This window comes from Taudactylus pleione, unplaced genomic scaffold, assembly GCF_031769625.1.
Source record: "Taudactylus pleione unplaced genomic scaffold, aTauple2 ptg002059l, whole genome shotgun sequence".
NCBI lineage: Eukaryota > Metazoa > Chordata > Amphibia > Anura > Myobatrachidae > Taudactylus > Taudactylus pleione.
Window position 1 is genome coordinate 551,778 of NW_028286454.1, and position 24,946 is coordinate 576,723.

The 24,946-nt window shown below is 49.5% G+C and overlaps 1 protein-coding gene across 2 annotated transcripts in view; it reads right to left on the minus strand.

The window, feature by feature from the left end:
* The window catches only part of SEMA3F (semaphorin 3F), a 155,011-nt gene that overhangs the window by 109,066 nt on the left and 20,999 nt on the right, over window positions 1-24,946 (minus strand). For both annotated transcript variants that reach the window (XM_088465633.1, XM_088465632.1), the window contains exon 2: window positions 8,845-8,979. In XM_088465633.1, the coding sequence (XP_088321759.1) occupies window positions 8,845-8,953 (109 nt within the window). In that variant the 5' untranslated portion in view covers window positions 8,954-8,979. The remainder of the gene's footprint in view (window positions 1-8,844; window positions 8,980-24,946) is intronic.

Consider the following 24,946-nt stretch of genomic DNA (forward strand, 5'->3'; position numbering starts at 1 on the left):
TAACTCCTGGTCTGCGCCTGATTGCGGCACGATCTTACTAGCTGCATTATCCAATGTGCGGGCACACAGGGCTTTGCCAGTACTAAATGTCTTCAGCACATAATACACTAAAGCAGTAGACTCATTTGCCCCCTAGAAGCTAATTTCCATTGTTATTCTGGTTGCCAGTCTCCAACTAGGTCTCGCTAGTAACCAGCCTACCGTCCTGTGTCAGCTATGGCGAAGCTTGTGCTGTTCCTCCATCAATTCCACCACTTCTCTACAGCGTTCTTAGGGAAGACAAGATGCTCAGCCGAGATTCAGCACCAATCACTAGTGACACAGAGTGACCATCTCCCCCAGGCCCTGACCTCTTCCCCAGGCATCTCCCCCAGGCCCTGACCTCTTCCCCAGGCATCTCCCCCAGGCCCTGACCTCTCCCGCCGGCATCTCCCCCAGGCCCTGACCTCTCCCGCCGGCATCTCCCGCCGGCATCTCCCCCAGGCCCTGACCTCTCCCGCCGGCATCTCCCCCAGGCCCTGACCTCGCCCGCCGGCATCTCCCCCAGGCCCTGACCTCGCCCGCCGGCATCTCCCCCAGGCCCTGACCTCGCCCGCCGGCATCTCCCCCAGGCCCTGACCTCGCCCGCCGGCATCTCCCCCAGGCCCTGACCTCGCCCGCCGGCATCTCCCCCAGGCCGTGACCTCGCCCGCCGGCATCTCCCCCAGGCCCTGACCTCGCCCGCCGGCATCTCCCCCAGGCCCTGACCTCGCCCGCCGGCATCTCCCCCAGGCCCTGACCTCGCCCGCCGGCATCTCCCCCAGGCCCTGACCTCGCCCGCCGGCATCTCCCCCAGGCCCTGACCTCTCCTGCCGGTATCTCCCCCCAGGCCCTGACCTCTCCTGCCGGTATCTCCCCCCAGGCCCTGACCTCGCCTGCATCTCCCCCAGGCCCTGACCTCTTCCCCAGGCATCTCCCCCAGGCCCTCACCTCTCCTGCCGGTAGCTCCCCCGAGGCCCTGACCTCACCCGCATCTCCCCGAGGACAGGACCTCGCTCGCCGGCATCTCCCCCAGGCCCTGACCTCTCCCAGAAGCTGGTGAGCAGAGGGAAATATACATAAGTAACACACACATGTTCTTGTGCAGTAGTTACCATCTTCCTTCTACAACTGCTCTATTCATCTCCTTGGGGCGTCAATCAGACAAACACCAGATGATGCATCACAGAATGGTCTTCATCACAGAGGGAGTCGTATGCTAATTCTATTGTGAAGAAGATTACTTACTTCTCCATCAGTTGTGACCTAGGGGCCCACTCTTGAGGGGGTCACAGGCAAAAAAAATAAATAAAAATAGAATAACCACCCACCTACTTCAGTTTCCAGACCTCCTCTCTAAGCCTACATACAATGCGGGTGACAGGGTCTGACAGATGGGCGACACCCACTCGCTTATCCCTCCTCATTGCTGACTCCTTCAAAGGCACCAAGCTGGAGAGACAATGAGGAGGGCACAGAGCGCGGAGACGTGACTGACAGCTGTCACTCCCACTCCTCCTCATTACAAGTCGGGATTTACATGATGGAGCCTGTGACAGTGACGCATTGCAGATCATCCCCAATTGTGACCTTTCATCTATTCAGGTGCTAATCCACCCAAAGGGCGTATCACAGCCAGGCGCCCACTGCATACTCTGCATGTGATGTGACGTATAGGAATGATGTGTCCTGTCACATACGTGTCTTTACATGCACTCGCCCCTTTATATGTTAGCGTGCTAGATTTTCACTTTAATTTTACTGAAAGTGTTTATTCTGGGCCTGATAGGGAATACGCCAGATATAGCAGGTAACTGTACCTGGACACGCCATGCTGCAATGCCAGGGGGCACATACAGTTATTGTTTTGCACGCAGGGTAAATACTGGCTGCTGTTTGCATGCAGCCCACTAATGCTGGACAGCTTTTATTCTCACACTGCAATTTAGATTCTCCCTATCCCCAAATCTAAAGGGACCTGTGCACTAGGCGACTGATTGCGCGATCGGATCGGAAGTGCAGATCCATCGATGCTCCGCGCTCGATCAAATGATCGGTGGAATTATACGTGTTGGATTTCACGGATCCTGGATCGCAGGAAACAGACAGACAATCCGTCGCTAGTGTATGGGGGCCATTACTCTCGCCGAACATTATAAGTCTGCCCCCACCCCACCCCCCAGCATGGCTCTAGCAAGGTGCACAGTTATCCCCAACACAGAAACAGTCCCTCTGTCCTCAATGTCCCGTACCGCTGACTCCTGCCCCCCCGCAATGACATCATCCCTCGCTCGTACCTCCTATAATAATGTAACCCATTACAGACCACTGAGTATAGCCCAGGACGCTTGCTATGCGTACACGAGGTACTGCACTTAGGAGTAATCCCCTGTATATGAGTAAGAAGAGAGGGGAACCATCTCAGGAGAGTCGGGTAGGCTGCACAGATCCATTCTATACAACGTGTTCCTACGGAACTGGGAGATGGTGGCAGCGCCGTCCTCATCTCCGTACTGCGGTCTAATAGGGGCACGAATGATCAGAGGTTGCCCCTCCGGTGTCCAGGCTCTGATCACAATGACACATTAAACTGTGAGGAGAAGGGGGGAGATATCATGGTGAAATAATTATGTATCATGCCAGATCCTCACGAGATACGCACATTTAATCCCCCGGGAATGGCACCTTACAGGACACTGCGGAATGGGCATTAAATAGTGACCTTGAGACAGAAGCAGCCAACAGGTAAACAGCTCTTTCTGGAAGTGATGGGGTTAATAAGGAGTGGTGTGCACCCCTCCTTATCCTGCCGGTACCCCTAGGAAATCAGTGTGCCAGGAAAACCCATTACATCCTGTCTGTGTCAATTAGCTTCTAATTATGGTCTCGTAATGCTCAAGAGATAATTAACATGTAAATGACATTACAATGTTTATAGTCAATAACCGCTCGCTGGGACATCTCCTGACGGAGAGCTCCGACTGACTGGGGCTGGAACGGCAAGTAGTGCCAAAGGGTAGAGCTGGGCACGGGGGGTTCTAATAAGAGGCTGGGGCAAGGGGGTGGCTATGTATAGAGATACATTGTAACAGTACAAACCGAAACATGATGGATAAAAGGAGGGAGCAGAACAGACACATAGGCGCATAAGCAGGAAACGGGCACACAGCTAGTGGTAAGGGTGGCATATACACCAGGTGGTGCCAGGGTTAGCATTATATACAGAGTGTGGCACAGATTGTGTGTATTTAGCAATGGGACAGCACTGATGTGAACGATTACATATTCTCCGTACAGCACTGAGCAATATGGCGGCATTATATATAAGTAATAGAGTATTACGCACCGTCTGTGGGCCCCTCTGTAGGAGGAGGGAGACAGACTTCCAGAAGTCAGGGTAATATTATTTTACTGACAAAGGTGCTCTCTATAGCAACACGACACCATGTGCATTGTATTACTGTTCCACATGTAGAGTCTTACCTCTAGGATTACCAGGGAGGCTCACAGCTCGGACACATTTCACAGATGCACAGGAACAGTATACCGCTCGCCAAGCTCACCCGCTATGGTGCCATATGCAAGGTATTAGCAGAAGTATCAGCAAGTATTATTGGTAACAGCATTATGCCACATGTAGAACGTTACAGCATACGCCGATCATTTCCTGCAGGGATATTGCACCATATGTGCAGTATTAGCTCTGGCATGCCTAGGATTACCCACAGGGATATCACACAGACTTCTAGCCATGGTATTTCTCTGTGTGTTACACAGGGAGATGACGCAGGCTGGATATTACCTGTGCAGGATGTTACCTCTAGGAATAATGAGCTGTGATTACATTTCCCTGCACACTCCTCAGGGCTGGGGGCTTAGAGATCTGGCAGGGGAGACCCAGAGAGAAATGGAGCGGAGGGGCGATCGGTAGAACCAGAAGGGGGAGGGGGGAGTTGCAAGTGGAGGCGACTGGACTAAACTGACTATGGAATGAGGTACTTACAGATTCAAAGTTATTTTGGAAAGGGACCAAGTGCGGAGACATTTCTGGGTGGAGCACAATGTGAGGCAAACTCCGAGGGCCTCATTTACAAAGCGCACTGCGTGCGCCTTTCACACCAGGAGCCGCCCGCTCTCTGCTCTTCAGAGACGCCTCCTAGATCCACCCTCCAACCACTTTATGCCGCTCGCCCTTCAGCTCTTCTCCCCAATAGTGCTCAGATCATTTAGGTCTTAAATGAATCATGAGAGTGAGGGGAATCTCGGGAAGGCGTTTAGTACATGGGGCACATAGTGTGTATGAAGCCTGGTCGCTGCCTGGCAAGGCTGAGACGTGACGTTCCGCCAGCAGCGACCTGGTCGCATCCCACGCAGCGAGAGACGCCAACACACACCCATCCTCTGCACCCTGCATCTCATTTCCATAAGGTCACCCTGCAAAACTATCCACCCCTACATATATATATTATATACACACACACACACACTGACACACAGAGACACACACACACACACACACACATGCAGACACATACAGACACACACACACTGACACACAGAGACACAGACACACACACACACTGACACACAGAGACACACACACACTGACACACAGAGACACACACACATGCAGACACACACTGACACAGAGACACATACACACAGAGACACACACACACACTGACACACACACACACTGACACACACACACAAACACACACTGACACTCAGAGACACACACATACACTGACACACAGAGACACATACACACAGAGACACATACACACACACAGAGACACATACACACACACACACACAGAGACACATACACACACACACAGAGACACATACACACACACAGAGACACAGACACACAGAAACACAGACACACAGAGACACAGAGACACAGACACACAGACACATACACACAGACACATACACACAGACACATACACACAGACACATACACACAGACACATACACACAGACACACAGAGACACACACACAGAGACACAGACACACAGAGACACAGACACACAGAGACACAGACACACACACAGAGACACATACACACACACAGAGACACATACACACACACAGAGACACATACACACACACAGAGACACAGACACACAGAGACACAGACACACAGAGACACAGAGACACAGACACACAGAGACACAGACACACAGAGACACAGACACACAGAGACACAGACACATACACACAGACACATACACACAGACACATACACACAGACACATACACACAGACACACACACACAGAGACACACACACAGAGACACAGACACACAGAGACACAGACACACACACAGAGACACATACACACACACAGAGACACATACACACACACAGAGACACATACACACACACAGAGACACAGACACACAGAGACACAGACACACAGAGACACAGACACACAGACACACAGAGACACAGAGACACAGACACACAGAGACACAGACACACAGAGACACAGACACACAGAGACACAGAGACACAGAGACACAGACACATACACACAGACACATACACACAGACACATACACACAGACACATACACACAGACACATACACACAGACACATACACACAGACACACACACACAGAGACACACACACAGAGACACACACACACACTGACACACAGAGACACATACACACAGACAGACACACAGAGACACACACACACTGACACACACACATACACACAGACAGACACACACTGACACACACACATACACACACACATACACACACACACTGACACACAGAGACACACACATGCAGACACATACAGACACACACACACTGACACAGAGACAGACACATACACACAAGGTGATAACAAATACACTGTAGGAGGATCTGGAAGCAGCAGGTTGATTTGCAGACATAGGGAGCACAAGGATCCTGTGGACAGAAATTCACCGTTGGATCCTAATAATTCCGGTTCCCCGATCCCACTGATTAGTAGAAGGGGTGGGGGGGGGGGGCGGTGTGTGTCTCGTACCTGTATAGGGAGTACAGACACGGACGGGTGGATGAGGGACTCATTTGCCTAATATCAGGTTGGGTCGGCGGCTGGGAAGCCACAGGCAGCTCTTAGTGGGAGAGAGATTGGCAGATAATTATACTGCGGCTGTCAGGGGACCCCTACACTCAGTCATTACAGGAGACGGGGGGGGGGGGGTCTGGGAGCCCCCAACACCTTGTTATTTTAGCAGTAGAAGAGTGGAGGGACGGGAGGGAAGGAGGCAGACGATGTATAGAGATGATGAATAAGAAGTAGTGGGGGGACAGACAGACAGACAGGAAGCACCGTCGCAGACCCCTGCACAGCCTGCGCTGGGCACAACTTGCAGACTCCATCTTGGTATTTGCTATATTAACCAATTCACTCACAATAAAAATAAAAATTGATTGTTTGGGAAATGTAAGCCGGGTACACACTGGGGCGATGCCGAGCCGATACGCCGTTTCATAATGACAATGCGCAGTGTGTACGCGCATTTCCGCGGTTGCCAGGTATGATGTGCTGCACATTAAACCTTGTTAATGACCAGTGCATTGTAATTAGTGACGGATCGGTGATCGTTCCGTCGCTCATTAAAGTTGTCCAGTGTAGACGCACAATCACCGTTCACGAGCATTTGCTCGGATGTCGGAATGAATGGCCATCGCTCCAGTGTGTAATGGAACAAGTCAGATGTACAGGTTTGTGATCACGTCTCTTACACCAGTGATGTGTGCCGCAATCACCGTCTATGGCGCACCCTCCCCTATACTGCGCGCTTCTAGCTGAGGACCCCAGTAACACTACCAGGCAGCCCCTCCGCAGACAGCAGCATGTGGGGGATTGTAAAACATTCGTCTGCTTTTTTCTAAAGGACTTGAGCAATATATTTGGGCCCATCCAGAGAACCAGGGCCAGTTACCAATGGGGCGGATGGAGCTCCAGCGAAAGGCCTCCACATAACAATAGCCCCACTCCCATGGCTGCATGACGAGGACCAGCTGCCCATAGGGATTACACTTATTTCCTAGTTTTCTCACAAAATGATGCACTTATTAGGCAGCGGGGAGGCAGGGTGAGGTGTAGGGGTAGGATACTTACCGATAGGTGTCTGTGTTCTAACCCTGTCGGGATACCGGCTACGGGAATCTGACCACCGGGATATCGACCACTGGCATCCCCTGTACCCAACCTCTACACACACACACAATAGCGATATATATGAGGTGGACGAGCTAACAGACAGACAGACATAGATAGAGATGAGATAGACAGACATAGATAGATATGAGATAGACAGACATAGATAGATATGAGATAGACAGACAGACATGACATAGGGCCTGATTCAGAGCCGGACGCAATTAGCGCTTGCTCATCCAGAAAATAGGGGTGGCTATTCAAATGAACCGTTCGCTCTTTGCGGTCTGTTCACGCCTCTAGGTCTGAACGAGCGAACAAAACTTGTGGTCGTTTTTTGGAAAACTATGCCCCCTGGCCGCTCGCATCCTACGTCATGTCCGCTATTTATTAGATTAATCGAGTACATCGACCAGCGTATGAACTGCTCGCTATTCTTGTGGTTGGTTTTTCCTACCGCAATCATGCAAGCAGTTCTGGCTATAAAATAACCCAGTGACGTGGTCAATGACGCTGCTGGATTAATTATGCACACCCATAAAACGCCCGTTCTGACCTTTAAGCACGCCTGCGTTCTGATCTCCACTCCCCGTTTTCAAGCACCTTCCCCTGTTACCAACCACATACGCCTCCTCCTGTCACTCAAAATAGCAGGCATTCGCTATATAGCGAACAAACGTTTTTCGGCCGCACTGACTGGTTCGCGCATGCGTATTACAAACCGTACGCATGCGCAGATGTGCGAACATCGCTCGGAACGAGCGAACGGCTGCTTACGAGCGGCTCTGAATCAGGCCCATAGATAGATATGAGATAAATAAATAAATAATAAATATATCTCTTTGTCTAATAACAGTTTCTTATATAGCTCAGAAAATTCCGTTGCGCTTTACAATTTGAATCAACATTAACATTTCACTGGGTAGTAAAGACAAACATACATACATACATACATACATACATACATACATACATACATACATATATACATACATATATACATACATACATACATACATATATACATACATATATACATACATACATACATATATACATACATACATACATATATACATACATACATACATACATATATACATACATACATACATACATATATACATACATACATACATACATATATACATACATACATACATACATATATACATACATACATACATACATATATACATACATACATACATACATACATACATATATACATATATACATACATACATACATACATACATACATACATACATATATACATATATACATACATACATACATACATATATACATACATACATACATACATACATACATACATACATACAGTATATATAACATAGTCATAATAATAATAATAGCACCACCACCCAGAAAGCTGAAGAGACAGCAGAGGGCATCTCAGACAGTAGGGATCACTTAGCGCCAGGCACCGGCACACGAGGGGTTAACCCGCAAGCTGATTTCATAACCTGCACTGATTGCACCGGCCCTGCCTCCATCACCTCCCCCCTCCCCGTTCCTCCCGGAACATCTCCCGCAGAGCGGCTGAGAAATGAGCAGAACAAATGGAGGAGTAACCTGTGCAGTGCCGGAGCCCCGCTCTGCACGTGTACCCCAGACCCCCTTACCTCGGAAGGAGAGCTGCACGCGAGGCGTCGGCGGTGGGGTCTCCTTGGCAATGCTGCAGTAGAAAGTTAGCAGGACGCAGGCAAAGACTAGAAGGTCCTGAGGTTGCATGGCACAGAGATAGGGCACCAGGGATCCTGCCAAACACAAAGACAATCTATTACCTCGGGCACCGGCAGGATAATACACAGCAAGTGACATCACTGCCCATCTTATATAGTTACATTTCCTGTCTCTGTGTTCTGCACATGTAATAGACTGGCATTTATTAGTAACAGCACACGTGTGTGACACGGAATAGAGAGCACATGTAATAGACTGGCATTTATTAGTAACAGTACACGTGTGTGACACGGAATAGAGAGCACATGTAATAGACTGGCATTTATTAGTAACAGCACACGTGTGTGACACGGAATAGAGAGCACATGTAATGGATTGGCATCTATTAGTAACAGCACACGTGTGTGACACGGAATAGAGAGCACATGTAATGGATTGGCATTTATTAGTAACAGCACACGTGTGTGACACGGAATAGAGAGCACATGTAATGGATTGGCATCTATTAGTAACAGCACACGTGTATGACACGGAATAGAGAGCACATGTAATGGATTGGCATTTATTAGTAACAGCACACGTGTGTGACACGGAATAGAGAGCACATGTAATGGATTGGCATTTATTAGTAACAGCACACGTGTGACACGGAATAGAGAGCACATGTAATGGATTGGCATTTATTAGTAACAGCACACGTGTGTGACACGGAATAGAGAGCACATGTAATGGATTGGCATTCATTAGTAACAGCACACGTGTGTGACACAGAATAGAGCGCACATGTAATGGATTGGCATTCATTAGTAACAGCACACGTGTGTGACACGGAATAGAGAGCACATGTAATGGATTGGCATTCATTAGTAACAGCACACGTGTGTGACACGGAATAGAGAGCACATGTAATGGATTGGCGTTTATTAGTAACAGCACACGTGTGTGACACGGAATAGAGAGCACATGTAATGGATTGGCGTTTATTACTATCAGCACACGTGTGTGACACGGAATAGAGAGCACATGTAATGGATTGGCATTTATTAGTAACAGCACACGTGTGTGACACGGAATAGAGAGCACATGTAATGGATTGGCATTTATTAGTAACAGCACACGTGTGTGACACGGCATAGAGAGCACATGTAATGGATTGGCATTTATTAGTAACAGCACACGTGTGTGACACGGAATAGAGAGCACATGTAATGGATTGGCATCTATTAGTAACAGCACACGTGTGTGACACGGAATAGAGAGCACATGTAATGGATTGGCATTCATTAGTAACAGCACACGTGTGTGACACGGAATAGAGAGCACATGTAATGGAAACACAGCGGAGAAGAGGGCCACCTCGTGTTACAGACACGGGATTGTGGCGTTCATACGAGCGTCTATATACATTAGTCTGTTCTCATGGTTCTCGTGTCCTGAAATACAGAGACACCAGCATCTGCGCCCATGTTGGATAATACAATTAGCAGTAACAGCCTATAGAACGTCTCGCTTCCAACGGCACAAAAAGCCGCCCATCGCGCTTGTAAAGTCACCACGTGCTTACACTTCAATGGTCAAGTGTCACATCCGTCAGACGTCACCCAACGCCAACAATGTAACGGTGCACGGCACAGAGATGACAAAGTCATTGAAGCGGGAAACTGGCACACAAGAAATGCGGATGGCGCGGCCAATGGCGACCGCCCCTCCCACTGAGGATTTGTTTTAACCCAACATGAAATTCAGACCAACATCACATAAATGTAATTTGGCGGCGTGAATTTAATAAGAGGGGATACGGCCCACAGGAGTGGCAACGCCATGGGCTGCGCAATGTAACGGATGCCCATCATACTCAGAGCAATGAAGGAAAACCATGAGCACGGAACATAATGACAGATATAGGCCTCGTCCATGGCCGTCCTGTCTCCCTTCTGACAGACACTATGTCCTGACCAGCATGGCCTCCATTGTACATCCGTAACCCCTCTGTCACACACTTATCTCAACCATACGTTCATCCCAACGCCCTGGATGCGCTATTCCTACTCCTAGTCTCCCCGCTTATTCTCTGTCCGTCTTAATCCTGACCATCTTTGCGGTGTCCATTTCCCTTCCCGCCTTGTTACCGACTTAATGAAAGGAGGGCGATTTGCAGCCGGACACAGCAGCGCTAGAAGCGCAATGTCTCAGCGCTTTCCTTACTGTTTGGATTCGCTGCCCTGAGACCCGGCCACGCGGTTACTAAGAGTGACAGAAATGAGGCAGAAAAACAAACAAACGCGACCTCCCTCATCACGCTCCCCCCAACTTCCCCTCTCCTCCTTATCTCCAACGCAACAATCCCCTACTGGGAGCGTAAAACACATATAGGCGGCATAATGATGTTTGTTTAACTGCTGTAACGCTGGCTGTAACCTCATACCTCAGCCGCAGGATCTGCGTAACCCCTTCGCTGCTGGGGAACAGGCCGCACCAATACATAACTCAATACTCCTGGTTCATGGAAACAAGAAGTTACATTTTATTTTATCTTCTCTGCGCCGCATTGTTTTACAATGGATCCTATTTTGTTACAGCTGCCAGTTATCTGATCTCTCAGCAGGAGGGAGGGGAAGACGGTGGCGGCGAGCGGCGGGTACAGCTGGAAGAAAGCGGCAGACAGGTGGCACGGGATAAGCACAGACAAGGTGCAGCCAGGTGTAGCGGGGGGTAGAGAAATATTAGGTGAGGCCGATGTAACACTGTGACCAGGATGGAGTCTCGCCCGTTGTGATGACGTCTTATACGCAGAAATAGTCACAGTGTCCGCAAAACGGAAATTCCCATAGAAACCTCTCTGAAATACTCTGTGCATGGTCTGGCAGGAACAATACATGCTGGGGATTGTAGTTCTACAGCGGCTGGAGACTTCCTTTACCAAGGGGCTACAGCCGGCAATAGCGCAGGTCTCACCGCCTGTGATGTCACAATGGATGTATATGCGCCTAGAGTGCAGTAGGGGGGAGCACCAACACTCGGCGCAATTATAGTACGGCCATTGTATACGTCACTACTTACACTGCATCTGCAACATGGGGGAGAGGTTTGGCCAGGGACCATCACTGATACGGAGAAGGGTAAAATAATTAAAAAAGTTATAAAAATGAGGTTTACATTAATGTGGGGGCTACACTGCAGACTATCACCTGGGGATCTGTGCTGCACAACTGGACTAACTGTATCTAATATAATATAATATATTTGTATGTAGGACTGAAGCACCCAGTGTGAGAGAGACAGTGTATGTAGGACTGAAGCACCCAGTGTGAGAGAGACAGTGTATGTAGGACTGAAGCACCCAGTGTGAGAGAGACAGTGTATGTAGGACTGAAGGACCCAGTGTGAGAGAGACAGTGTATGTAGGACTGAAGCACCCAGTGTGAGAGAGACAGTGTATGTAGGACTGAAGCACCCAGTGTGAGAGAGACAGTGTATGTAGGACTGAAGGACCCAGTGTGAGAGAGGACAGTGTATGTAGGACTGAAGCACCCAGTGTGAGAGAGACAGTGTATGTAGGACTGAAGCACCCAGTGTGAGAGAGGACAGTGTATGTAGGACTGAAGCACCCAGTGTGAGAGAGACAGTGTATGTAGGACTGAAGCACCCAGTGTGAGAGAGACAGTGTATGTAGGACTGAAGCACCCAGTGTGAGAGAGACAGTGTATGTAGGACTGAAGGACCCAGTGTGAGAGATACTGTGTATGTAGGACTGAAGGACCCAGTGTGAGAGAGACAGTGTATGTAGGACTGAAGCACCCAGTGTGAGAGAGACAGTGTATGTAGGACTGAAGCACCCAGTGTGAGAGAGACAGTGTATGTAGGACTGAAGCACCCAGTGTGAGAGAGACAGTGTATGTAGGACTGAAGCACCCAGTGTGAGAGAGACAGTGTATGTAGGGACTGAAGCACCCAGTGTGAGAGAGACAGTGTATGTAGGACTGAAGCACCCAGTGTGAGAGAGACAGTGTATGTAGGACTGAAGGACCCAGTGTGAGAGATACTGTGTATGTAGGACTGAAGCACCCAGTGTGAGAGAGGACAGTGTATGTAGGACTGAAGCACCCAGTGTGAGAGAGACAGTGTATGTAGGACTGAAGCACCCAGTGTGAGAGAGACAGTGTATGTAGGACTGAAGCACCCAGTGTGAGAGAGACAGTGTATGTAGGACTGAAGCACCCAGTGTGAGAGAGACAGTGTATGTAGGACTGAAGCCACCCAGTGTGAGAGATACAGTGTATGTAGGACTGAAGCACCCAGTGTGAGAGAGACAGTGTATGTAGGACTAAAGCACCCAGTGTGAGAGAGACAGTGTATGTAGGACTGAAGCACCCAGTGTGAGAGAGACAGTGTATGTAGGACTGAAGCACCCAGTGTGAGAGATACAGTGTATGTAGGACTGAAGGACCCAGTGTGAGAGAGACAGTGTATGTAGGACTGAAGCACCCAGTGTGAGAGAGACAGTGTATGTAGGACTGAAGCACCCAGTGTGAGAGATACTGTGTATGTAGGACTGAAGCACCCAGTGTGAGAGAGACAGTGTATGTAGGACTGAAGCACCCAGTGTGAGAGAGACAGTGTATGTAGGACTGAAGCACCCAGTGTGAGAGAGGACAGTGTATGTAGGACTGAAGCACCCAGTGTGAGAGAGGACAGTGTATGTAGGACTGAAGGACCCAGTGTGAGAGAGACAGTGTATGTAGGACTGAAGCACCCAGTGTGAGAGAGACAGTGTATGTAGGACTGAAGGACCCAGTGTGAGAGAGACAGTGTATGTAGGACTGAAGCACCCAGTGTGAGAGAGACAGTGTATGTAGGACTGAAGCACCCAGTGTGAGAGAGACAGTGTATGTAGGACTGAAGCACCCAGTGTGAGAGAGACAGTGTATGTAGGACTGAAGGACCCAGTGTGAGAGAGACAGTGTATGTAGGACTGAAGGACCCAGTGTGAGAGATACTGTGTATGTAGGACTGAAGCACCCAGTGTGAGAGATACTGTGTATGTAGGACTGAAGCACCCAGTGTGAGAGATACAGTGTGTATAGTTTCCCAACTGAGAAATCCTGGCATGGGACTAATGATAGACGTCTAAATACCGCCGCTTATCATCAGCCCCACGCCAAAATCCCGGCTTACTAATCGTAGGTGGGGGGGGGTTAGGAATAGGGACTCCCGGGGGGATTTAGGGTTAGGCACCCCCGGGAGGGTTATGTTTAGGCTAGGGGAAGGCAGGGTTAGGGTCAGACACCATCGGGGGGAGGTTAGATTTAGGGGCTCCCCAAGGAGAGTTAGGTTTAGGGTGCGGGGGGGGGGGTGTTAGGTTTGGGCACCCCTGGGGGAAGGTTAGGGTTAGGCACCCCTAACAAAGGGTTAGGGTGGGAGAGGGGAGGGTTAGGGGTGTTACTTACCGCAGTCTGGATCTGCAGCTGCCGGCCTTCGGCGTCGGCATTTCATCCGCCGGGCTTAGGTCCAGCGGTGATCCATACAGATTACCAGCAAACATGGAGAGAAGGGGTCTTCTGTGCAGGACACAGAATGATCCCACAGTAATGTAACTATTGTATCACATTACCTGGGTGATCACAGGCCGGACCCCGCAGATCACTGGTGATGACAATTCCTAGTATCACTCATCGGATCTCAGACATGAGAAGTGGGGGCCTATGACAGTGCAGGGTTCCAGAATCTCCTTTCAGGAGCCAACAGATAGTTCATCCACTGACACATCTGTGCTCATCTCAGGTAATCCTGAATACTCGCATTGAAGAGGATAGGAATGCAGAGATCAAACGCCGTGCAACAGGTCCAACAGGTAAATGCAGCACAGTGAGAGGAGGAGAGTCCACACCTGGAAGATGACATAACGCTGAGATACATTCCCCCTCTGCTAACCTGACCAAAGGTCATCATTCTCCTCACATCATCTGTGGTACCAGCTATTGTTACTCACATACTCCTCTGCTAACCTGACCTAAGGTCATCATTCTCCTCACATCATCTGTGGTACCAGCTATTGTTACTCACATACCCCAGGCCTCTCGCAGCCCCCTCCTCCTCTTCCTGGCGCTGCCCCCACACTTCTCCATGCCCTCTCCCTGCTACACCCGCCACCCCCCAGACTGCTCCATGCCCTCTCACCACATGCCCCCACACTGCTCCTCACCCTCTTCCCATAGCCCCCCACACTTCTCCACGCCCTCTCCCTGCTACACCCCCACTTCTTCACACTTTTTCCCCGCTATCCCCCCATACTGCTCCATGCCCTCTCACCACATGCCCCCACACTGCTCCTCATCCTCTTCCCATAGCCCCCCACACAGCTCCTCACCCTCTCCCAATAGCCCCCCACACTGCTCCTCACCCTCTCTCCATAGCCCCCACACTGCTCCTCACCCTCTCTCCATAGCCCCCCACACTTCTCCAGGTCCTACCCCCACTTTGCTCCACCATAGCACGCACACTTCTCACCCTCTCTCCACAACCCCTACACATATCCACGCCCCTTCACCACCTACCCCCCACTTCTCCAGGCCCTCTCCCCACTAACCCGTCCACACTTCTCCACGATCTCCCCCACTTCTCCATGCCCTCTCTCCACTACCCCCCACACTGCTCCATGCCCTCTACCCACAATCCCCACACTGCCTGCTCCTCACCCTCTCTCCTTAGACCCCACACTTCTCCACGCCCTCTCCCCGCTATCCCCCCCACTTCTCCAAGCCCTCACCCTGCTGCCCACACAAACTCCCCCTCCCCTGTGACCCTGAACATGCAAGTGGAATATTCAAGTCAATTTCAAAACCTTCATCCAATAGACGTGTTAGGGCAGTCCCGGAGAGGGGTGCTCATGTATGAAAGCCCCCTAACATCCGTGAGATGAAGCAGCTCTGTAAGGAGCAATGGGCCAGGACTGACCAGCACCTAGTGTAAGGTATGATGGGAGTCACTGCTGTCTTTAGGTGATCACATTAATTACTGAACTTTAGGCCGTCACAGTTTTTCCAGGGTAGAAATGCAATATTGGATCTCCTTAATCTATACATTAATGGGAAGGAAGTATATTATTTTGTGCGTTATTCGATTTATTGGTTCCCTTTATATTTGAATGACTTGGATGAAGAGTAGAACACATTTAAAGGTCCCATTTATGCTGAAAATTCTAAAGGGTTCACAAACTTTCAAGCACAAGAGAGCGTAACATGGCAGAGAGATGCAACGTGAGCAAAAGGTCTGTAATGAGAGAGATGCAACGTGAGACAGAGAGATGCAACGTGAGAGAGTGTGAGATGGAACGTGAGAGAGAGTGAGATGCAACGCGAGAGAGAGAGTGAGATGCAACGTGAGAGAGATAGAGAGATGCAACGTGAGAGAAAGAGTGAGATGGAACGTGAGAGAGAGTGAGATGCAACGCGAGAGAGAGTGAGATGCAACGTGAGAGAGATAGAGAGATGCAACGTGAGAGAGAGTGTGAGATGCAACATGAGAGAGAGAGTGAGATGCAACATGAGAGAGAGAGATGCAACATGAGAGAGAGAGATGCAACGTGAGAGAGAGAGATGCAACGTGAGAGAGAGAGATGCAACGTGAGAGAGAGAGATGCAACGTGAGAGAGAGAGATGCAACGCGAGAGAGAGAGAGATGCAACGCGAGAGAGAGAGAGATGCAACGCGAGAGAGAGAGAGATGCAACGCGAGAGAGAGAGAGATGCAACGCGAGAGAGAGAGAGATGCAACGCGAGAGAGAGAGAGATGCAACGCGAGAGAGAGATGCAACGCGAGAGAGAGAGTGAGATGCAACGTGAGAGAGAGAGATGCAACGCGAGAGAGAGAGAGAGATGCAACGCGAGAGAGAGATGCAACGCGAGAGAGAGAGAGATGCAACGCGAGAGAGAGAGAGATGCAACGCGCGAGAGAGAGAGATGCAACGCGCGAGAGAGAGAGATGCAACGCGAGAGAGAGAGAGATGCAACGTGAGAGAGAGATGCAACGTGAGAGAGATAGAGAGAGAGATGCAACATGATAGAGAGAGATGCAACGTGAGAGAGATAGATGCAACGTGAGAGAGATAGAGAGAGAGAGATGCAACGTGAGAGAGATAGAGAGAGAGAGATGCAACATGAGAGAGAGGCAACATGAGAGAGAGAGAGAGATGCAACGCGAGAAAGAGAGATGCAACGAGAGAGAGAGAGAGAGAGAGAGAGAGAGAGAGAGAGAGAGAGAGTGAGAGATGCAACGTGAGGGGGATCAGCAAGGTGCAGGACTGAGTACCAATATCAGGCTACAGTGTGACTACAGCACGGACTAAGAACATACTGAGCAGGCACGTAAGACATACAGGAGTATTACAGTAATTACATACAAGCAGTATAATAGGTGTGAGCAGAGGAGGAGTACAGGGAGTGACCGTATACATGCGAGATATATATATACAGGAGTATTACCGAGTAATGACATGCAGGCTATATATTGGGTGTGAGCACATACATATGAGATATATACAGGAGTATTAGAGTAATGATGTACAGGCTGTATATTGGGTGTGAGCACATACATGTGAGATATATACACAGGAGTATTAGAGTAAGGACGTGCAGACTGTATATTGGATGTGAGCACATACATGTGAGATATATACACAGGAGTATTAGAGTAAGGACGTGCAGGCTGTATATTGGATGTGAGCACATACATATGATATATACACAGGAGTATTAGAGTAAGGACGTGCAGGCTGTATATTGGATGTGAGCACATACATATGATATATATACAGGAGTATTAGAGTAATGATGTGCAGGCTGTATATTGGGTGTGAGCACATACATGTGAGATATATACACAGGAGTATTAGAGTAAGGACGTGCAGGCTGTATATTGGATGTGAGCACATACATATGATATATACACAGGAGTATTAGAGTAAGGACGTGCAGGCTGTATATTGGATGTGAGCACATACATATGATATATATACAGGAGTATTAGAGTAATGATGTGCAGGCTGTATATTGGGTGTGAGCACATACATGTGAGATATATACACAGGAGTATTAGAGTAATGACGTGCAGGCTGTATATTGGGTGTGAGCACATACATGTGAGATATATACACAGGAGTATTAGAGTAATGACGTGCAGGCTGTATATTGGATGTGAGCACATACATGTGAGATATATATACAGGAGTATTAAGAGTAATGACGTGCAGGCTGTATGCCGGGTGAGTAGGGTATGAATAGAGGGAATAGTGGATGGGGATCAGCATAGGAATAGCAGGATTACTCAGGTATAACGGTGTTGGAATTAGTCATTATCTGTAGCCGGTCTTAGTTGGCCTCATGAATTATTTAGTGTTGAGCTGGGGATCAACTTTCAGAGAGAGGGAGTCGCACAAAGTTACATCAGTCTGGATACAGTATACACAACATGTGGCATTTAACCCCTTCTGCCTGTAGCTTTGACATATACGGTAAAGTCTCCAGCAGGGACCTATACGGTAAAGTCTCCAGCAGGGACCTATACGGTAAAGTCTCCAGCAGGGACCTATACGGTAAGGTCTCCAGCACGGACATATACGGTACATTCTCCAGCACGGACATATATAGGGTACAGTCTCCATAACGGACATACGGTAGTCTCCAGCACGGACATACGGTACAGTCTCCAGCACGGACATACAGTAAAGTCTCCAGCACGGACATACAGTAAAGTCTCCAACACGGACATACAGTAAAGTCTCCAGCACGGACATACAGTAAAGTCTCCAGCACGGACATATATACGGTAAGGTCTCCAGCACGGACATATATACGGTAAGGTCTCCAGCACGGACATATATACGGTACAGTCTCCAGCACGGACATACGGCACATTCTCCAGCACAGACATACGGCACATTCTCCAGCACGGACATATATATACGGTACAGTCTCCAGCACGGACATACGGTACATTCTCCAGCACGGACATACGGTACATTCTCCAGCACGGACATACGGTACATTCTCCAGCACGAACATACGGTATTCTCCAGCACGGACATACGGTATTCTCCAGCACGGACATATATACGGTACATTCTCCAGCACGGACATATATACGGTACATTCTCCAGCACGGACATATATACGGTACATTCTCCAGCACGGACATATATACGGTACATTCTCCAGCACGGACATATATACGGTACATTCTCCAGCACGGACATATATACGGTACATTCTCCAGCACGGACATATATACGGTACATTCTCCAGCACGGACATACGGCACATTCTCCAGCACGGACATACGGCACATTCTCCAGCACGGACATACGGCACATTCTCCAGCACGGACATACGGCACATTCTCCAGCACGGACATACGGCACATTCTCCAGCACGGACATACGGCACATTCTCCAGCACGGACATACGGCACATTCTCCAGCACGGGCATACGGTACAGTTTACTGCACGGACATATATACGGTCCACAGCACGGACACACGGTACATTCTCCGGCATGGACATACGGTACATTCTCCAGTACGGACATACGGTAGTCTCCAGCACGGACATACGGTACAGTCTCCAGCACGGACATACGGCACATTCTCCAGCACGGACATACGGCACATTCTCCAGCACGGACATACGGCACATTCTCCAGCACGGACATACGGCACATTCTCCAGCACGGACATACGGCACATTCTCCAGCACGGACATACGGCACATTCTCCAGCACGGGCATACGGTACAGTTTACTGCACGGACATATATACGGTCCACAGCACGGACACACGGTACATTCTCCGGCATGGACATACGGTACATTCTCCAGCACGGACATACGGTAGTCTCCAGCACGGACATACGGTACAGTCTCCAGCACGGACACATGGTACAGTCTCCAGCACGGACACACGGTACAGTCTCCAGCACGGACATACGGTACAGTCTCCAGCACGGACATACGGTACAGTCTCCAGCACGGACATACGGTACAGTCTCCAGCACGGACATACGGTACAGTCTCCAGCACGGACATACGGTACAGTCTCCAGCACGGACATACGGTACAGTCTCCAGCACGGACATACGGTACAGTCTCCAGCACGGACATACGGTACACAGGCAGAATGCTTACATGAGGCAGCCAGACAGGATAATCCATACTTAATTGGATTTTCAGTGATGTTCAATTCACCTGCTTCATGGTAGGGAATCTCCATGGATGAATGGTTTAGGAGTACTTAACTCATGTGTAAAAACATGCAAATAATATTTATATATGCATAACAAGTTAAATACCTTGCTGATTGAAATAACATATTCATGTTTTTTTTTCCTCCAGTGACTAATGGCTAAGTGCGATTAATTAAGTATGGAAATACTGCCAAGATGGGATCATAACAATGATTGATTACATTGGTGACAAACACGTATTTAGCATCAAAGGTTTATTCAGTCTGTCAACCAGGAACTGTGCACTAAAGGCCCCCCCCATACATCAGAGATTGATTGCAGCAATCGTGCAATTTGCAATCAATTGAAAAAGGGAAAGATTTTTATACACAATCGATTGCAAATTGCACAATTGCTGCAATCATTTGCTGATGTATGGGGATCTGTTCTCCCGATTCTCGCTTTTATTAGAACTGTATATGGGGCCTCCCCGCGCGAGGGCACGACACAGAACGGGGCCCCCCCAGGCGCGGGCCCGACACAGGACGGGGCCCCCCCCAGGCACGGGCCCGACACAGGACGGGGCCCCCCCCCAGGCACGGGCCCGACACAGGACGGGGCCCCCCCCCAGGCGCGGGCCCGACACAGGACGGGGCCTCCCCAGGCGCGGGCCCGACACAGGACGGGGCCCCCCCCCCCAGGCGCGGGCCCGACACAGGACGGGGCCTCCCCAGGCGCGGGCCCGACACAGAACGGAGCCCCCCCCAGGCGCGGGCCCGACACAGAACGGAGCCCCCCCCAGGCGCGGGCCCGACACAGAACGGAGCCCCCCCCAGGCGCGGGCCCGACACAGAACGGAGCCCCCCCCAGGCGCGGGCCCGACACAGAACGGAGCCCCCCCCCAGGCGCGGGCCCGACACAGGACGGGGCCCCCCCCCAGGCACGGGCCCGACACAGGACGGGGCCCCCCCCAGGCACGGGCCCGACACAGGACGGGCCCCCCCCCAGGCGCGGGCCCGACACAGGACGGAGCCTACATACCATTGATCAGGCAGGAAAAGCTTAGACCAAATCACATGCCTCATCTCAGGGTCCTGTTCCGCGCCTCATGTTGCGCTTTGGTGGAAAGGCGACATCTCTAATAAAAACTTCCAAACACACACGTTGTACGTGGAGTAAAGCAGTCCCAGTGCCCAACACTTTCCTGACAGATATCAGCCAGTAACTGGGTCAGGCTGTATAGTATTTTAGGCGAAAAAAAATATCCCCAAAAAACATTTATTCACTTGACAGTGGCTGAGCTAAAGGGGTATGAAGGTGGGCACCTGTATAATTTGAGGGTAGGTCCCAGTGATTCACAATAAGTACCTCTAGATCTGCGCTGGCTAACAATCAAGGTGCGGTAGTGTCTGCGGTGCGATTCTACAGCGTGGTCAGCGTTATGTAATGGTGCTGAAAAGTCACTGGCGAATCAAGTAATAATAAACTGATGTGAAAAATAAAAAAGTGGCAGGTTCCAGTGTCCCGACCGGTGTATGCACCATCACACTGACCAAATCTGACCGTGTGTACGCACCATCACACTGACCAAATCTGACCGTGTGTATGCACAATTATCTGACCGTGTGTATGCACCATCACACTGACCAAATCTGACCGTATGTATGCACAATTATCTGACCGTGTGTATGCACCATCACACTGACCAAATCTGACCGTGTGTATGCACCCACACTGACCAAATCTGACCGTGTGTATGCACAATTATCTGACCGTGTGTATGCACCATCACACTGACCAAATCTGACCGTGTGTATGCACCCACACTGACCAAATCTGACCGTGTGTATGCACAATTATCTGACCGTGTGTATGCACCATCACACTGACCAAATCTGACCGTGTGTATGCACCATCACACTGACCAAATCTGACCGTGTGTATGCACCATCACACTGACCAAATCTGACCGTGTGTATGCACCATCACACTGACCGTGTGTATGCACCATCACACTGACCAAATCTGACCGTGTGTATGCACCATCACACTGACCAAATCTGACCGTGTGTATGCACCATCACACTGACCAAATCTGACCGTGTGTATGTACCATCACACTGACCAAATCTGACCGTGTGTATGCACAATTATCTGACCGTGTGTATGCACCATCACACTGACCAAATCTGACCGTGTGTATGCACCATCACACTGACCAAATCTGACCGTGTGTATGCACAATTATCTGACCGTGTGTATGCACCATCACACTGACCAAATCTGACCGTGTGTATGCACCATCACACTGACCAAATCTGACCGTGTGTATGCACCATCACACTGACCAAATCTGACCGTGTGTATGCACCATCACACTGACCAAATCTGACCGTGTGTATGCACCATCACACTGACCAAATCTGACCGTGTGTATGCACCATCACACTGACCAAATCTGACCGTGTGTATGCACCATCACACTGACCAAATCTGACCATGTGTATGCACCATTACACTGACCAAATCTGACCATGTGTATGCACCATCACACTGACCAAATCTGACCGTGTGTATGTACCATTACACTGACCAAATCTGACCGTGTGTATGCACCATCACACTGACCAAATCTGACCATGTGTATGCACCATTACCCTGACCAAATCTGACCATGTGTATGTACCATCACACTGACCAAATCTGACCGTGTGTATGCACCATTATCTGACCGTGTGTATGCACCATTACACTGAAATCCGTCCGGCTGCAGGTAGACAGGCAGATCAATCCAATACAGTTAGTTATTTCTCCTACAGCACAATGTAAGTGTCGTACAGAAAGTTATCCAGTATTTCTGGCTGCAAATGGGCAGAATACTCCAAGAAATCAGGTCAATTGGATGACTGAAAACTAACTTACAGCGTCATCTGATATCAAACGAGAGACTGAATAATGAGCCAGCATCCAAAAAGTGTTGTAATTAAAAGGCCTTTTGGTGACAGGACGCAGCCAACCAACTTCTCAATCAAGGAGGCCATTGATAAAGGTCTTGGTTGATTTACCAAAGCTAAATGAGCCACCCTAGTTATGTAAAAATGTGAGCAGCGGAATAATTCCCACACACAATGTCTTCCCAGTGCTATGAATGAAACGCTCTCAACCACAGCAGAATCACACATCCCAGCATGCACTGGGAGTACGGAACTAACAAGCAATATTTCACATCCAAGTGTATCCCCTAAGTAGCGGGAGAAGGGGAAAATCAGGAGGATTCACACAGCAAAGTCCAGGAGGTTTTCTGCGTAACCCTTCGAGATTTCTACTCACTAGATTTCTGTAATGTACTGTAACCTGAAAACGTTTCTTCTCAGGGGCACATATGGCTGACATACTGCCAGACGGGCACGTTACCCAGTATTGTTCCAGTGCCCACTTCTCTTGTCTTTTCACAATTGGCAATTCCTGATGACGCGTTTCGCTCGCTTCAGCAAGACCCATCTCTCTTACACAAGGACACAGCTTGTACCATCGTGCAGGAACAGAGGCATCAAGCCCCCTCCAATCACAGCATAGGGGACACAACCGCATTACTGCGCTGTGGGGCTGTACTGTAAATGGCATCACAATCCCCCCCCCCCCTTCTGGGTTACAATGTGTGATGAAATGTGGATATTGTGACACTCACTATAACATCATACCTGCTCCCCACTTCCCCACAAGTCCCTGTACTGAGAGAGGAGTAAACGGTTTTGGGCGAATGGGGATTATGGGGTAAAGTTCGCTCATGGCTCTATAAGCAATCTGTAAGGAGCCCTAAGGACATCTCTATAGGACCTGCAAATCTACCTGCAACATGAATACTAGAATAATCTGACACTTAACAGTTACATGAAACACATGCGAAGGTTGAGTGCGCTTTTCAGTTAATTATATCTGCACGAGTCATTTAAACAAGCTGGTAACCATTAGCGCTGCTAGCAGGGAGAAAAATCAAAGAGAACCGTTTCCCTGGATGTTTCAATGAAGCCTTTAAAACTGATCGCAGTCTGCAGACCGGTTATGTTGTATTCCTTGTTAACACTGTCAGTGCCGGGACATCTCCAACTACCAGCTGCCGCATTTATGTGTAACGCTCCGCCAAGCACTGCTCCGCGCCTGCACCGGGACCGAACTGGGAGTTGTGCTTCAGCCATTTACTAACAACACATCAGACAGTTCTCATCTGTTGTGATAGGATCACTGGTAAAGTGGTCTGTAGCAGGTACATTTGTCCCAGATTCCAGTCTTTTGTGTTTTAAACCCCCAGGAGAAAGTCTGCAGTGTAGCAGGCTTGAGTTTCGGCTTTTTGAAAAGCCGGTTTGGGACCTGGGGGTTGTGGGTGAGAGGAGAGGGAGGGCTCCACCCACGGCCACTCCAGGTTTTGGTTCTCGCAGCCTGGTAACAGGATTGTTAGTTTTCCACCTGAGAGTGGCCAATATAAGCCTAGTGTGTTGAGGGCTGATTGTCTCACCTGGGAGAGCAGACAGGGAGTTTGCTCAGAGACACTTGGATACCTATCTGTGAGTACTGTGCTGTGCTTTGTTGCTGGTGAGGGCATTAGGCCCTGCCAGGTTCTGGTAGTGAGGGAACCACATGTGAAGTTAGTGCCCCGACAGGGCTAGGATTTATGTTTATGTTTTCTTTATGTTATGTCTGACATTGTACAATAAAGACTGGCGCCGACCAGCTTGTACTCGCATCCAGACTGGTGTGCTGCTTCCCTGCTGCTGTGTGTGTGTGTAAGGAAGGAGACCTCTACCCAGGAGAGGGACCCCCTAACCTAACTG